A 17098-nucleotide genomic window follows, 5' to 3' on the forward strand; every position below is an offset into this window, starting at 1 on the left:
TCCTCCTGTGCTGCTCTGCTCTTCATGGTCTTGACTTGTCACAAATGTACCCTGCTTCCCTTTCACTCCCTGCAGCTCAGGTTTAATTAGCATAAATGAGCACACTCTCAGGGTATCTTCACAGTTTTACCCAGAACTCTATCGGGACTCATTTAACCTAAAAGTATACCACTGAGTTTGCACATGACCTTGGATGTTTTCGCCGAAGCTTTGGCTGTTCCTGTTAAGTGGTGGTTTGGCCTTGGAGCTAAATCCGTTAATTTGAATATTTTTAAGCTTTTGATAAAAGTAATGAGCTAAACACTGTTACAGATCGAGACGAGAGTGAATGCTTTCCAAATTTCACATAATACTGAATTGCAAATTTTGAATAGGTTTTATATATTTTACTGTTAAGAGACTACAAACCTGTTTATAAGTTTTTAGGTTTGACTGACATGTATTTTTTGTTTTTTGAAGTCTGCAGATGTGTGTGAGGAGATCCTAAGAGTGGTATCAAGATCAAGTCGACTGGAAGAATTGGTTCTGGACAATGCAGGACTGAAAACGTATGTGAATGTGGGCCTGGGCTATAATCTTCTAGTTACAATACCAAAATTAATATACCATAAACAGATACAGAAACAAGAGAATTACAAATGATTTAATGTTTGCTTTATTGATATTGATTTGGGTTTGTTTTGAACCAAACAAAATTTATTGTCACATAGAGAGAGTGCCTGGTACACTGTATCAATTACATTTATTCTATAGCAATCGTAAATAATATAATACTGTATAATCAGAGCTATCTAAGTTACTGACAAGTGTTGTATGTACATGCTGTCTGATGCGTCTCATATCAATCCACAGAGATTTCGCCCAAAAGCTTGCTGCTGCCCTGGCGAGCAACCCCAGCTCAGGACTCACTACCATTAATCTTGCCAACAACCCTCTGGAGGATAGAGGTATGATGTACACTCTTATCTGCTGCAGTGTTTTTATCTGTGCTGTGGTGCCACTCTGGGCCATGTTACTCAAGACTAGAGTGTTTCTGTTGGCAGCCCACTTTGCTGAATGCTAAGAAATCATGCACTGGTATTTGGGAATACAAATAACTGAATGTGGTATTGTTATAGCCTATGAATTAGGTTATTCAAAAGGGATAGAATATGTAACTTTTCTGACGGGCGGTGTGTATGAGTGTTGGCAAAAGTGTTGAAAATCTGACACTGTTCAATACTAAAATTAGTATTGAAACTAGATACTAATTTGAGCAGATATAGATACTAAAAATAGTCACATTCACAGGACAGACATAACCTTTGCTGAATAGATTTAGAATGATCTTGAGCTGTAGCAGAAGTATAAATATAAGAGCAGATAGACTAGTATATGCCCATGGACCACTATGGATGAGAGAGGGATTGCATGTATATAAGGTCACATGGTAATATAAAAGACAGCACTATAATTTAATGTTGAAAATCACGTTCTTTTGTCTGCATTGTTTATAATTGTCATTGTGGTATTGGAATCAGTAGTGAATATCTAGTCTTATTCTTAAATATTGAAACCAATTACAACAAACTGCTATTTGTTGGATTTTGCACTAATTTTTTGCAATTATCTATCTTCTATTTAATTATTTTGATGTATATATTTTGTGCTTTCTATAATTACTTGAAAATACCTTTAAAAATCTAAATTAAAAAATCTACATTCTTAGTGTGAGCGTGCTTGCCTCTCCTCAGATCTCACCTGTAACTTGGCCTGGTGTAATCACCTGCTTGTTTGGAGATTAACAAGTCTGCTTGCTTGCTATACTGTGGAACATTTTAGGCATAGAACTAACATCTCTTTGGAGACAAGCAAGTGGCCGGCTGTTACAAAAAGTTACATATTGCGCCATTAAATATAATAAATCTGATGTAATGATGAAATCTGCTTGGTCACAGTTGGCGAAGTGCACAAAGCTGAATATTTTATGCCAAAATGTCGCAGTCTGTTCATGGTATGAATTAAAGATAGTCAATGCTCATATATTGAGTCAAATGCGGGCACCAGACCTGAATAGGAAATGATGTCCTTAGAAAAAAAAATCATTATAACTGTTGTGCTTATCTCCTTTTATTGCAATAACTGTTGTGTTTATCTCCTTTTATTGCAGGTATCTCATCTTTAGGTGCTCAGTTTGCCAAACTGCAAATGGGACTAAAACATTTAAACTTTTCTAAGACCTCACTATCACCCAAAGGTAAGAGCTTTTATGTTTATTGATCCAAAGATGCATGTTTAAGCAGTGTTAGTTTGAGCTTGCTTTGTATGTTTGTGGAATGTCTAATAGTTCTAGTTTGATAGAATTTTTCTGGCTCGACAGATCTCACTGTCTGTAGGGACTCTTTGTAAACGTGGGCCTATCTGTAAATCTACAAACAGCTCTGCTTTCCAAAGTCCACAACTGCCCTTCCTAAAATGAGCTCACTGCATTAAAGGGTCAATCTGTAATCCATATTCTAAAAGCCCACAAGTATCTACTGTATTAAGGGGATTGTCCAAGATGAATAATATTAATTGATTTTTATACAGTTCTCATCTAAGGCTATTTATTTGAAACTTTATAGAGGGATCTTATTTGCTCATTTCAGTCAAGCGTTTCCTCACATGTCTTGGAGCAGTCATGCCAAATCGGAGCAGTAGAAGAGGTGCATGTGATTGCCATGTGAATGACTGTTTGAGCGAATACTTCCTAACTCGCATTCCTTCATTCCTTCTCAACCGACACTTAACGCATTTCTGTTGACTATAAATACAAACCCAATTTGAAAAGAGCTGGAACAAGATGCTGTGATGTATAAATTGGAAAAAACAAAACCAAAAAAAAAACACTTAACTGTATCTACAGTGGACCATTATGTACATTGAAGCCAAAATTATTGAACCTTGCATTTCACTCAAAAATGATCACATTTTATTCTCAATGTGCTATCTATAAATATATATTTATAAATGTGAGATTTGCACTTAGATTTCATGATGTTGAATTCCATGTTATTCAATCAGTCCAAGTAAGAGTTGCATTTCTATATATTTTTACAACATTTAATACAACAATACACTATCACATATGGAGTCTAGTATTACATTACTTTCATTTTCTGACTGGGCATTCTGATGGTGACCCGGGCCGTTTTCAGCTACTTCATTTCCTCTGCTATTTCCTTCAATATGCTGTCAAAACACGGACTGGAGATGGAAGGGTGGTGATAGCGCTGACTCTGCCCCTCTTTGTGTTTGTGTTCAGGGGTGAACAGCCTTTGCCAGTCCCTCAGTGCCAACCCGTCCATCCCCGGCAGCCTGCTCCATCTGGACCTCTCAGGGAACATGCTAAGAGGAGATGACATGCAGGTAAAGGGGCTGCAAAGGCTGATCAGATCTACTGGGACAAATCAATTGTTGGAATTAGATGCATTTAATGTAATAATCCGTACATCTTCATCTGAGCACTAGTTAAGGATCTGTACCTAATTTTTATCTAATGATATTGCCTCTACATTTTCCAAGGCATGTTTGACCTTTAAGGAAGCAAAAGTCAGGGCCAGACATTTAATCAGAGATGTTGTTAGATGATAACCATGTGGAAACAATTGCATGTGACCGTGCTAGACATGCCCCACTCTCACTCTGATGTGAACCGTTTTAGAGAAACAATTATGTGGGCGGGGCCAACAGTTCATCCTGAAACATGTTTTCACTCAGTGGCTTAAATTGGATACAGGCCCTGTAAATCATATCAAGAGGTGTTCAATTAGCATGCCTTTTTTATCATGTGATTTAAAATATCTGTTTATTAATGGCAATGACAAATAAGCTTGAAAATAAAAAAAACAATCAGCTAAATTGAGCACTAAAACAATCAGTAATGACTAGGGATGTAACAATAACCAAAATATCGTGATATTTTATCATCAAAAGTCTCACAATAATATTGTGGGCTGTCACAATATATCAAATACAAGTTCCTTTGCTTAAATGCATGGATTTATAGTAGTAACAGCTGATAAACATCAGAAACTACATATCCCATGATTCATTTCAGTGCAGATAACATGAAGAAATGTTTTTTACTTGAATTCTTGGGATTATGATGGAAATAATTCACACCGAAATCTTGTCAAGGTATTTTAAAAGGTATTTTATATTTGCCTCCCCAAAATATTACAATAAATATCATACTGTTAGATGCATATCGTGATAATATCGTACCGAGAGAGCTGGATATTGTTACATCTCTAGTAATGACAGAACTAGCAGGTATCAAACAGCCTCTGGACATGGTTAACTGATGGCACAAATTGATTAGAATAGGACATGTCAGCATTTGTGTGGGGCGCGTCCTGCTGGCTCATTACTAATCACTGGACATGCTGCACTGTAGGAGACTATTGACTTTTGAGAGCCTGAATACTGAGAATATGAGAATATAGGTTGGAATCATATCAGTCAGATTACAGCTCATAATGAGCTTTATTTTAATAACTGTTATTACATCAGACAATATTCGGACTGTTGATGGGAAAATATCTTCATCAATGCCCCTATCTTATATTTTGTGATGTTTTTAAATGTGTAGTGCATCTAAGCAGAACTATTGAGCAGAAATGTAATGGCCATGCTGTTTCATCCACCCCCTTTCACAAATTTACCATAGGATGTTTAGTATTTCATAGTGAGATAAGATATAGGACTACCTGTATAAGTCAGAAAAAGAGCTGAAAATGAATAATGCTGCATCCTTAAGGTGAATCAAAATTGTATGTGTTTTACAGCATTTCTACCATTTTCTGGCTCAACCAAACAGCTTGTCAACCCTTGATTTATCCAACACTGACTGCTCCTTGGATCAGGTAACACATAAAGCATTACTGTCAAATCAAACAACATAACTGATTGCTTATCCAGTAGCAACCCTTCATAATAATTGTATTTTGCAAACATGAAATTGCTGCTTAGTTGACTTTTCGAGATAAACATGTGGTTTAATATATCATACGTGTTCCAACAAATGTAATTCAGTTATTAGCTCTATGCACCAAGTGGCCTGAATACTGTATGTGATGTATTGATGTGAGCCTTGCAAGCCAAATCCATGCATTGATCGCTTTGAGATGTAGCCAGCTGTCAGCTTGTCGCTGACGATATTGATTAGCCTTTAAATCATATTCGGTCACACTAGCGCAGGTTTGTGTTTGACTAACATGATGCTGGCTGCTGTGTTGCCAGGTTTGCTCCGCTCTGTTGCGAGGATCAGGCCAACATCTCTCCGTGCTCAATGTGTCAAAAAGTGTCTTCGCCCACAGGTATGGCAATGCAATCTTGGTTTAATATAGTATACATGAAAGCACTTAAGATCATGCAGTGGAATAAATTTGAGTCCGAGTACACACCTGGCCTCTTTCATGTTCTGTCTGGATATATTTATCATGATCAAAATTAGTATGCATGTGGAATAATTTAGACATACAGTGAATCAATTAATCAAATGTGCATCTGTTTACTTTACAGATACACGTTTAAGCTAAAAAAAAAAAAAAAAAAAAAAGAATTTAGACTGTTTATGAACTCTGTTGTGTGACTTTTTAGCTAAAAGATCGTCTAATATAATTTTATTGCTCTAAAAAAAAACTATTATACAACAGTCTTTCACTCATATGGACTTAATAAGCTTAATGTGCACAGACAAAAGTGCATTGTAATTGCTGATGTCTCATTCAAAGAGTCATGTGAACAGTTAGTGTGCCACCTACTGGTAAAGTTTGTATTGTCAGCAGGAGAGTGGTAAACGCTGTGTGATAAAAGGTACATGATAATTATCTGGTACATCATATTTTGGAGTAGATAGTGCGCCCCCTGCTGTTTATATATTTGAATGCATTCTTTTGTTAACCTGTATATATAATTTTTGTAGTTTAATTTATTGGAAATGTCAGTTATGTCTAAAACAGTCCTTTACAAGCATGCTTAGATCTTTACAAGCTTTACAAAGATGTTTACAAAGATGTCTTTATCGAAAGAAAAATGGTCTTATGAGAAGAAAATGTCTTAATGTTAATGTTAATGTCTTTCATAAACATCAATCATATGTTGCTTTTCTAACACAGTTACAACAATATTAAGACCGTGTTTCATTTCCGTCTCTTTTTCAGGAAGGGCAAAGAGGTGCCACCGTCATTTAAACACTTCTTCAGCAGTGCCATGTCTCTCAGCTCTGTCAACGTGTCAGGAACCAAGCTGCCTCCAGAAGCCCTCAAGTGAGAGACCACTCTTTCATGTGCTGCCAATAATTGCTAGACTCCAAATAATTTGCATTTTTCAAGTTCATGAGCAAGCTATCTTTTCTGTGTATTTTAGAGCGCTGCTTTTAGGGCTGGCTAGCAATGCCAATGTCACAGATGTATCGCTAGACCTCAGCTGCTGTGAGGTAAGTAAATCCCAAATTAACGTGCATTTGATATAGTGTTAATCTAATTGAATTTTTTTTTTCCTTTGTAATACATTAAAACCTTAAATCATGCTGTCAGTATTTTGCACCCATTATACTTGAACTGTAGGTGCGTAGTGATGCATGCTAGCCAAAGTGTGTGGGTGTGTTTTTATAAATTAAATTGAAAACTAATGTAATACAATTAGCTTTTGGGATCCACTCCAATCCATTTGACAGGCCACTGACACTGCTAACAGCCTGTATATTAATGGAGAAGTTGGCAGGATAAGACAGAAGGGAGGAATTAAGGAGAGAAAACCTGATTTGAAGTCTTATCTTTAATTGTTTCATCACAACTCACCCACAAACATGCACAAGGCATCGCCATCTCCGCCCTTCACTCCAACCTAAAACGACAGCTTGTTATGCATTCAATGGGATTGCTAAAGATAACGCATGAATACAAATTAGACAGGAAATTCAGTCCCAGATTTCCCATAGAAATCTTCCCAGATTTAATGAACCGTTTCGTGGAGGCAACCCAAAAACTGCTCCACTTGGGCTGTCAGAATCACAATGAGAGCTATGTCGTCCCTGTAGCGTCATACAAATGTTAGTGCTCTGGTAAATGCATGTTTGTGTATGATCATTAAGCATCTGTGTTTACTGTCTATAATTGCGGTCTTGGCCCTCACTTCCTGTTTTTTACCCACAATGCCCCTGTAAGCTTGGCCATTGTGTAAGTACTGAGCCCCTTTCTCTAAATAATTAACACCCCATTCCTTCATTATTGTTTCTTGGTGTAGCAGATGCTTAATCATCCATTGGTCATTTTTTCCTATAGTTTTATGATTTTATGCTCACACCGCATTGCCATACATTCAAGTTACATACTTAGCTGCGTAGTAGTTTATCCAGTCTATTGCATGCTCTTTATCATTTTCTATGGTCCTAAATCTTTACTTTATTACTTGTGAATTCATAATGCGTCAGTGAATCATTATTTTTCACTCTTTGTCCTCATAGTTGCGGTCTGGAGGTTCTCAAATCCTTGAAAGTTGCATTGCAGAAATCCCAAATATCTCCAGCCTGGATATTTCTGATAATGGTAACTATTTATTGCACCCTAAATAAAACCATAATACTTTGTTAGTCTTATTCTGTTATTTTCTTATGACATCTAGGCCTAGACTCAGACCTGTCCACTCTTCTTGTCTGGTTGGCTAAGAATCGCTCCATCCGGCACTTATCTTTAGGAAAGAACTTCAACAATATCAAATCAAAGTAAACAATCTAGTCTTAATTATATGTTTAAAAGCAATATACTGTAACATTTTTTTTAAAGATTTTATATTTATTTCTCTTTCCAGAAACTTGGCCCCAGTGCTGGATAGTCTGGTACATATGATTCAGGAGGAGGAGTCGGTGAGTTTACTTTTAATGTATTTTCAGCCACACCATTTCTATCTATTAATAAGTAGGCTACCTCTCCAGTGGGGGGCAGTGTCACTTCAGTAAAAATACCCATAACAATGACACACAGCTACACAGGATCTTGCCTCCTTTTTTGGCACTACTTTCTCATTAGGTTAAGCAGTATTTTCATAATATAATGAATCAACCAAATTGATTCTCAAAATGCCTGCTATTTTTTTTTCTTTTATACATCTTATAATATTGACATCTTTATCAGGTTAGTTTAATCATCCCCTTGTGGCCTCATGGCATCTAGTCTCTCTTACGCCTCAATCCATTTTCTGTTTTTATCAGTGTCTTCTGTGGGGGAACTGTGACACATGTTCCCTGGTGCATGGCCTCCCTCTTCTCCCATAGGATTAAAATGGCCAAATTGATGATCCTATTGAACCTCTCTGTACCAGATCGGTCTCTGGATTCTTTTCCTTTATCTGTGTGTGAGCCGGTTATCAGGCTGTGCAGATGCAACCACACATTGAAAGTAAAGAGAGGGTGAAAGTTGATGGATTGCTTTTGACGTGTTCATGGGTTAAATGAGCCAGTAGATGTTACCAAAGGTGTGAAAAAAGCGTTTTACACAGTTAAGCTTCTACTCAAACTCATAACAAACCAAAAATAATCTGAAGAATTGTTCTTTTCTTTTGATTCTGGTAAAATGTCCTTTTTAACACAAAAACATTTAGATAAAAACTTTTATCCAGCCGTTAAATGTCTTAGCAGCTGGATACCGAAAAGCTTTTACTTTCATAAATATTGGAGAATTGTTTATAATGATCATGATGAACCTTTACTGTTGTCCCACTCCCCAGGCCCTCACCTCTCTTTCTCTAGCTGACTCCAAACTCAAAAGTGACCTGACCATTGTCCTGAATGCACTGGGCAGCAACACCACACTCACCAAGCTAGACATCAGTGGGAATGCCATGGGTGACATGGGAGCCAAGATGTTGGCAAAGGCACTGCAAATCAACTCTAAACTCAGGTGAAAACTTTGCAGTATTTTGACATTTCTGCTGTAGTTAAAAATAAAAATAAAACACTAAAATGCTCATATTTGCTGTTACATTATATTCAGCCTGACCTACTCTTTTTGCACAGGTCTGTGATCTGGGACAGGAACAACACCAGTCCTCAAGGTCTGCAGGATGTAGCGGCTGCTTTGGAAAAGTAAGTTACACTTGTCAAATATCTTTTTGATTTCCCTTTATGGTTCAAGTCATAATATCAGTCATAATATCCATTGTTGCAACCTTAGTGTGAGCGTTGTAGCATACAAGACAGTTTGTGCTGAGCATCAAGAAACCTGGAGATGCGTTCAATATTAAAAGAGCGGAGCAGATCAGAGGATGACCCAGGAGACCAAACAACTGACACAGAGACTATAACAACAAAGAGAAGCTGAAATGAATAGAACCGCTGACAAAGGAAAGCAGAAGGCACAAACACAGTCTGACTGATATTATTTCTGATGATTTCTATCTCAGTTTGGTTTGTGGGAAATGACACCAGCATCAAACTGAATTGGTTTCCAGGGCTCATCTGTACATGCACCTTTCTCATCTTCTGTTTATCATATTCAGCCTGGAGCATATTCTACCGAGTCTTTATATTGTATTATTGAATAAGCAGTTTTCATTTCTCTTGTTACTTGTTTCTAAAAGTGATTTTGTCAATCTGCTGTTTAATTTTATTATTCATGAATTCATTTCTTCAGTATTTTTCCATGTTATTCCTCTTTTCTTTTGTAGTATTGTGGTCATATTAGAATAGGTTTCAACATGTACTGTTTACAAAATCAAAACCAACCTTCAGCACCCTCTCAGACTTCTCATAAATATGTATTATGTGGGGAAACCTCTATTACAGTCGCTGTAACCTTTGTAAAAACCAGGACCTTCGAAGTGAGAACCGGAGCAACTCAAGATGGACAGAATAACATGAATTTCTAAACATCTTTTATTCTATGGAATACAATTAGTAATGTTTATGAAATGCAGATTCAGGTAATTGGAGGAGGTATGTTCATTGTTACAATAATGTCCTGGCTTTAATCTTTCAGAAACTTCACAATTCGATTCATGCCCATCCCCATCATTGATGCCTCCCAGGCTTTGAAGGCGAATCCAGAAAAAACAGAGGACGCCTTACTAAAGGTGTGTTAGCAGGTCCCTATCTCACATATTATGTACTCTGGATTTTGTGGGCTCGAAAGTATGTGTTATGGCAGGGGGAATCAATCACTCAATCAGTGTATTATCCTTTGTGGTTAGATTGAAAATTACCTGTACAGGAACCATGAAACCAGGAAATACTTACAAGAACAGGCTTATCGTCTTCAACAGGGCATTGTGACCACAACCACACAAACGGTTTGTTTACAAATGTTAGTCAAGGATAAGTAAACTTCAATATATTAAACAGCACCAAATAATTATTGTGTTACTTTTTTCAACTAGGTGATTGATAGAATATGTGTAAAGGTTCAAGACCATTTGAACTCCTTGAGAAACTCTGAAGCAGATGCAATAGTGGAAGATGTGAAATCTGCTGAAAACCTCATTAAGGATGCTAGAAATTCAAAAACCGTAAGCAAGATATTTATTTGAAAATTGAATCTGTCAATCCACATCCCCTCACCTTTGCTGTGATAAATGTTTATTTGTCTGTGTCTCTGTAGTTGCTCCCCAACCTGTACCACCCTTGCTGAAACTGGAGTTACATCTTCTAATAATGTTCCATTATTGTTGCATTCCAACTTTTATGCTTACAGTAACGTCTCTGTTCAACAAATGCAATTACAGACTCCAATGTATAATGTTGAATGTGATTTGTTCAGCAATCTGAAAAACAAAATGATGTCAGATTGTCACAGGAGTTGACTAGTTATCCTATCTGTCTTGAAATTGAGTGAGTCATTGAGATCATCATTTTTTGATCAAGAAGGATCATCAGAAATACACTGGTAAATATATCTTTGTGTTTTATATGCTTGACCAAATGTTTTTTAATCTTGTTTTTCTCAGGCGGACCATCTGGTACGGAGAGGTCGTCCATTGGTGCAGCAGGAGTCCGTGGATCTTGACGTTCCAGAGGAGAAAATCCCTAAACGTGCCTCCACTGAGATTTTGGAGGGGGAAAGACTGGATGACTTGGAAACCTGCATGGTAAGCATTTTTATTAGATTTAGTTAGGTGTCAAAATATACCTGAATGGGTAATAAGCGATCTGAAGGGTTTTTATTTTGTTTTTAAAATTTGGTTTATTTAATTTTGGATTTTGTTATTTAAAGACTTACTTAAACCTCTTATGAAAATGCAGACTTCTTTTCTCTCTTGTATGATTATACCTGTTATGTTTTATTTTCCTTTACTTTTCTTTTATACCTACTTTGCTCCTCGGAGACTCTTTGCTGTACCAGTGTAAGTGATTCTGCACTGTCGCTAATTCTCTTCAAATTCACTGCTTTTTCACTGGCTCTGCTTAATTTACTATACTTTGTGCTTGGTAATAGTCACATTGAATCTGACCTAAATCTAAAAATGCACATAGCACAAGTATAGTAATAATATGAGGCTTTTAGCTGTCCATCAGTGCACCGTGTTAACCGGGTTGTCTTTGCATATCACTGCTTTTGGCTTGAGCTGCCTTGTCTCTTGGTACATTAGCAAGTACCAAATGCCAAAAAGGAAAAATTTCATTACTGACAATTTGTAAACATTGTTACATATGTACTTTTCAGAACAGTAATTTGTTAATATGAAAATGATTTTTATTTAGATGACTCCAAAATCCAAGAGGAAAAGCATCCATAGTAGAATGCTCCGGCCAGTGTCTCGTGCCTTTGGTAAGTCATATGTCATGCCTAATTAGCTGATTAAACCCTTAAATAATTTAAAATGTAAAATTAAGTATCAATGATGGTTAAATTTAACAATATGTTTTTGTTGTTTTTCCAGAGATGGAGTTTGACCTGGACAAAGCTCTGGAGGATGTTCCTGTTCATGTAGAAGACTCCACAGTGTCTCAGCCCACGCCTGCTTCTGCCCCATCCAAACAGGAGCAGAGGTCTTCAGGGGGAATGATGACCCTCCCATCTGAGGAGGAGAAGAAACTACAACATTTCACGAAACTCCGGCCACGCAGGAACAAGAAAACACACTCCAGCAAAGTACCAGTATGTTCAAACTGTGCAAAAACTAAACAAAATGTACAGTGTTTGATGTGATTTAACATTTGTGATCTACAGGCATTCAGCAGTACATCATCCCAGGATGGAGAGCAGAACGGGCTTATGGGACGAGTGGATGAAGGTGTGGATGAGTTCTTCTCTAAAAAAGTCACCAAACTGGATTCAAAGTAAGTACTAACTCTTATACCAACTAATATGCAGTCATTAGAGTTTGTACTTATTTCACAAACTGTTCTGTCATAGACGTTCCTCAAAGAGTTCTGAATCTCATGACGGAGAGAAGAAAAAGAAGGGAGGTTTTCTGAACCTCATCAAGCGATCCTCCAAAGACAAACTAGACAAATCAGACAAATTGGACAAATCAGACAAGTCAGAGAAGAACCATCCTGTTGCTATATCCACCACAACATCCTCCTCCAGTATCCCAGAAGAGCCCTCCTCACCTAAGGTGGCACTAAGGAGTCCAGCACATGAGCCAAAGTCTCGGTATTGACTTTTTGGTTTGTTTTAGTTTTTTAGGATTTGTCAGAAAACATAACAATCTTGTACAGATATATAAAAAGATAGATATATAATAAAAAGTGTATTTTTAAACCAACCAGTTTAAGTAAGACATCTGTTTTCGTTCAGGGACACGTCCAGTCGTTCCCAGCCCACAGACTACAGCAGCAGCTCGGATAGATCAGAAGACTTAAGGACCCCAGACTCAATGGATGAGCCGTGGGAGGGGTCAGACGGGCGAGGCAGTCCCCAGGGAGGGAAGAGGCATCCTGGGGTGCAGATGATTGGCGGTGGGCTCCTAGCTGAGATGAAGGCCAAACATGAGAGGAGAGTTCATAAGGTAAAAACAACAACAGATATTCAAATGGAATAGTAGTTAAATCAAGTTAGTTTTGTTCAGTGTTTGGTGACTGCAGTTGTGAGAGCAGAGCCCATTGTCAGCCTGTCAACAAAAACACATTACTCTTAAACCGCAGACTGCAGTGGTGAATTTGAAAGGGATCAGAGGACAAAAAGCTTTCTATAGTAGGTATAGGTATCGTCAGGGTCAAGTAAAATATGGGTTACATTCGGTTAGCATTCTCGCACTAACATGAAGTATGGCAAAAACACCCTCTCTTCAGAACAATAGTCATTAAATTCTTATTGTGTGATGACGCCCTCTTCTGGGTGTATTAGGAACAGCATTGTGTGTTAAGTAATATGCAGCTGAACTTAAGTTATAACTGACCATTATCATGGTGATTGTCATCACATATATTATACTACATATTTACATAAAAACACATATATGTTCAGATGTTTTTCATCATTTAAATGCATCTGTTTCTCCATTACTTTCCACAGTCTTCCAGCCCAGACAGACCTGAGAGCAATACAACAGGTAACACATTTTTATCTTTCTCAAAATTTAATTTAGTGGAATAATACATGTTGTAAATATAAATCATAGTCTTATGTCAATAAAGAATCATTTTGCAAAGAAAAGTTGAAAAATATGTTGAAAGTTACTGGAAGTATAGTTCTAAATCATACAGATGGCATCACACTTGAGAGATTTCTATCCAGAAATTAGGCACAATTTAGACACAAGTAACACATTTGTTCTGATACTGTAAACATTATTTTAACAAATTAAAGGTGCTTTCTTATATTTTTGTTTGTCAAATAATAATTTCTGTGTACATTAGAGGAGTTTTGGCCCAGTGTACAACATCTTAACTGTGTTTTAATGAGATAAATAGTGTAACATATGTCATGGAAACTTTAATCTTCAGCTCCACTCAGTTACATTCAGTTTGGATTTCACCAACACCCCAATCTTACGTTTGTTTACAGCTAAGCCACAGCCCCCCACTCCTGAAAACCGATCTCCCAGCAGTCCCATGAGTAAACCTGACTTTTCCACAGCCCTCCCAGAAAAGACCCCCGCTCATGGTGAAAACAAACCTGAAACAGCTCTTCGTGTCAGGGCTGCATCATCGTCTGGTCCCCCTGGAGGACCCGTTAGTCCTAAACCTCAAGTCCCACCGGGGGCTAAACCTGCTCTGGCTGCACGGCCCACAATCCCACAGAAACCAAGAACAACCAGTACCAGCAAGAGCATAGGTATAAAATGTACAATGTTGACTGCTTCTGTCTTGTCCAAAATGTTTTAACTAATTTTATGTATTTATCATTAGATGATAGCTCAGATTCTCCAAGTAGTGCATCTCCTAAAACTAACAGTCGACCTTCAACACTGAAAAAAGCCCAATCAGAAAAGGACAAAGATGGACAGAGCAATAAAAGCTCCAAGGAAGGTTGGTTCAAGTTACCTATAATTTCTTTGCTATGTTGCACTTTTAACTTTTTTGGCCACCTGCTTGTCTCATAGAAATATTGTTTTGCCTGGACTTTTCCACAGTATGGCATTAAATATAACTATCTAGCATTAATTTCATCACATGTATTTTTCTTGCTGAAAATACCTTGAAAAACATGCCATTACTGTCACTGTGAGCATGGTCACCTCTCCACAGATCTGACCTGTAACATGTCCTGGTGGCTACCTACCTTCTTGTCTCTGTGGATGTTAAATAGCATAGATACTCGACTAAGTAAAAACATCTTCATGGAGACAAGAAATGTTACACAGTGTACATTTGTTAGATTTTAGTCAAAATTTTTATCATGAAAATTACTCTTTATTTTCTCTTTATTTATTTTTTTAAAGCCAATTGTGGTGATCTTTTTTTATGTCTAGTAAAGCCACCATTTGAGACTCTTCAACGCCCCAGCCAGACTAACTCAGAGGAGCATGGTCCTCTCAAACCCAAGGAGCTCTCTTCAAATGCCAAGGACAAAGGGGCAAAGAAACCAGGCTCTGGAGAAGAAGCGGACAATGAAATTATTTTGATCTAACTGACAGACTTTCACTGTTGGGCCTCAGATGTTCTTCCAGCAGACAAACAATTGTCTTTTCACCTTTACCCGGGGTTACACGGTACAAGCATAAAGTCATGTTCGGGGGAGGATCACCTTTGATATTAACCAACCATTGCCTAGTGAACCAAACTGCATAAACTGCCATCAGAGCTTCCTTGAATTTACTGTGTAAAAATATCATGCCTCAAATACTATGTCAGAAATTCATTTAAGTAAAAATTCAGCTTCATACACAGTTTTGAGAGCAGATGATGAATCAAAAGGCATTACACATTAATGATTTTCAGTGCAGATCTTACACCACATTGTTGTACTAATCTTAATCTAAATGCCTTTCTGCTGTGTTCTAGTAGCTTGCTCCCAGGGACCAACCACATCACTGTCACAGTACTGTATTTCCATATACTAATGCACTAGACCCCTGTAACAGTTGTCTCTGTTTCTAATACTTTGTCACATTAATTTATTGTGTACAGATATTTCTTTATTATGTTTTTTCAGTTTTTTGGTTTATCATTATAATTGTCTGTTCTTTGGGTTATTCAATACCCTACCAATATGCAATTTATATTTGTTACAGAAGAACACAGGCTTTGCTGAGCCTTTCAGCCCACTTTCCACAAAGTGTAGTAAGTCATTATTTAGTTGACTTTCTTTTGTAGCTAAATATCTGGAGCTGGATGGGCCTAATGACGTGTCTGCTTTATGAGCACTACAATGTACAAACTTAAGCAATATCAAATCATGTAAGGCGTAGCACTGTTACTAATATTATCACTGTGGAGATCTGATTTAACAGTGTCATTTTGTCACTGTGTCATAAACGTTAACATGCTCTTAAAGATTGGAACAGGAAATTACCATTCTGGTGTTTCTGTGTAAGCTAGTCCAGTAAATGCAGAAGCAGACTCATTGTTAAAATGTTTGTTTGTTGTTTGTTTAAAAGCAGGACACTGAGGGAATTCCAGCCTAAAACCACACTCCACTTTTCCTCCTCAATACTTCAGGGATGTCTTTTGAATACAGAATCAAACTTTTCTCTATGGTCTATTTTCATGAGCTAAAAATCAACAAAGATGTCACTAACTTTTCTCTGGTGATACCCTACACGCTGCTGCGGTCTGCTCCCAGTATTGTATAGCAAATTGGATAAACCTTGCAGCTTTTACACTTCTTCAGGAGCAAAGGTCTGACTGTTGCACCTTCAGCTATGCTATGTTCTGAATGTTTTTCTATGACATCATAAAATTTAGTGTTTAGGTTGCGAACAGTACTGTGCCGTTAATCTATCAACAATTGTTCTGTAATGGCAATGATAATATATTTGCACCAAATGTTTGGGATAATTTGAAATATCACACTTATTTGCTCCTCTTCTTCTCCAGAGGAGCAGGTTATGTTTCTGTCTGAATGATCATGTTTAACTTCAGAAAGAGCACCTTTTTTCCTGTTGGTCAGTGTTTGGAGTGGAGCTGAGGAAAAGCTCCGTAGCATTGCATCCTCTTGTGTGTGACTGCATGACTGTCTTTGTATATATGTGCTTCATCTGTTGGTTTGTATATGGGGTGTCTGCCATGTGGACATCCCAGGTGCCTACCCCAGTGTAAGTGCTAATTGTCTCATTGGTATTAAGTACCAAAATTTATGGATTTGTAATATAATTTAGAATTCAAAAAGGAGACCGTCGGTCCATGGTTGTTTTCTCCTTATTGTGTACATTGTGTTTATAAATTCTGAAATTAATTAACTGTATGTTTTGTTGGTGAATTCAATGATTAATGTATTGTTGCTTTTGTTAAGTAAATAATGCTAATGTCTTTGTTTTTCCTTGAGTGGAAAAAATGTGTTGCTCATGATGAGTCTCAATGAGTTTTATTTTGTCTTAGACTAATGTTCCACTAAGTCACTCTGCTGTTCACATCTTTTGTGCAAATCTTATTAATTATTATTAAATTACTTTTACAAGCTTTAAACTGTGTATTGGTCTTCAAATGTCATAAATGACATGTTGTAACCACTAGAGGGCATATTTTCTGATCTGT

General features: G+C 37.3%; 1 protein-coding gene across 1 annotated transcript in view; it reads left to right on the plus strand.

The window, feature by feature from the left end:
• The window catches only part of LOC110171554 (F-actin-uncapping protein LRRC16A), a 43358-nt gene extending 26329 nt beyond the window's left edge, over positions 1-17029 (plus strand). Inside the window, exons 10-37 of the mRNA XM_055163874.1 lie at positions 460-548; positions 853-947; positions 2150-2236; positions 3284-3387; positions 4809-4886; positions 5263-5339; positions 6186-6290; positions 6391-6460; positions 7490-7571; positions 7648-7747; positions 7834-7888; positions 8749-8921; positions 9038-9106; positions 9999-10092; positions 10210-10308; positions 10396-10524; positions 10617-10641; positions 10741-10748; positions 10963-11103; positions 11717-11783; positions 11896-12113; positions 12186-12295; positions 12372-12614; positions 12759-12969; positions 13476-13512; positions 13968-14237; positions 14312-14431; positions 14875-17029. Of these exons, the coding sequence (XP_055019849.1) occupies positions 460-548; positions 853-947; positions 2150-2236; positions 3284-3387; positions 4809-4886; positions 5263-5339; positions 6186-6290; positions 6391-6460; positions 7490-7571; positions 7648-7747; positions 7834-7888; positions 8749-8921; positions 9038-9106; positions 9999-10092; positions 10210-10308; positions 10396-10524; positions 10617-10641; positions 10741-10748; positions 10963-11103; positions 11717-11783; positions 11896-12113; positions 12186-12295; positions 12372-12614; positions 12759-12969; positions 13476-13512; positions 13968-14237; positions 14312-14431; positions 14875-15032 (3114 nt within the window). The 3' untranslated portion in view covers positions 15033-17029. The remainder of the gene's footprint in view (positions 1-459; positions 549-852; positions 948-2149; positions 2237-3283; positions 3388-4808; positions 4887-5262; positions 5340-6185; positions 6291-6390; positions 6461-7489; positions 7572-7647; positions 7748-7833; positions 7889-8748; positions 8922-9037; positions 9107-9998; positions 10093-10209; positions 10309-10395; positions 10525-10616; positions 10642-10740; positions 10749-10962; positions 11104-11716; positions 11784-11895; positions 12114-12185; positions 12296-12371; positions 12615-12758; positions 12970-13475; positions 13513-13967; positions 14238-14311; positions 14432-14874) is intronic.
• The last annotated feature ends 69 nt before the right edge of the window (positions 17030-17098 follow it).

Source organism: Boleophthalmus pectinirostris, unplaced genomic scaffold (assembly GCF_026225935.1).
Source record: "Boleophthalmus pectinirostris isolate CB_2022bp ecotype Guang Dong unplaced genomic scaffold, ASM2622593v1 HiC_scaffold_6, whole genome shotgun sequence".
Lineage (NCBI taxonomy): Eukaryota > Metazoa > Chordata > Actinopteri > Gobiiformes > Gobiidae > Boleophthalmus > Boleophthalmus pectinirostris.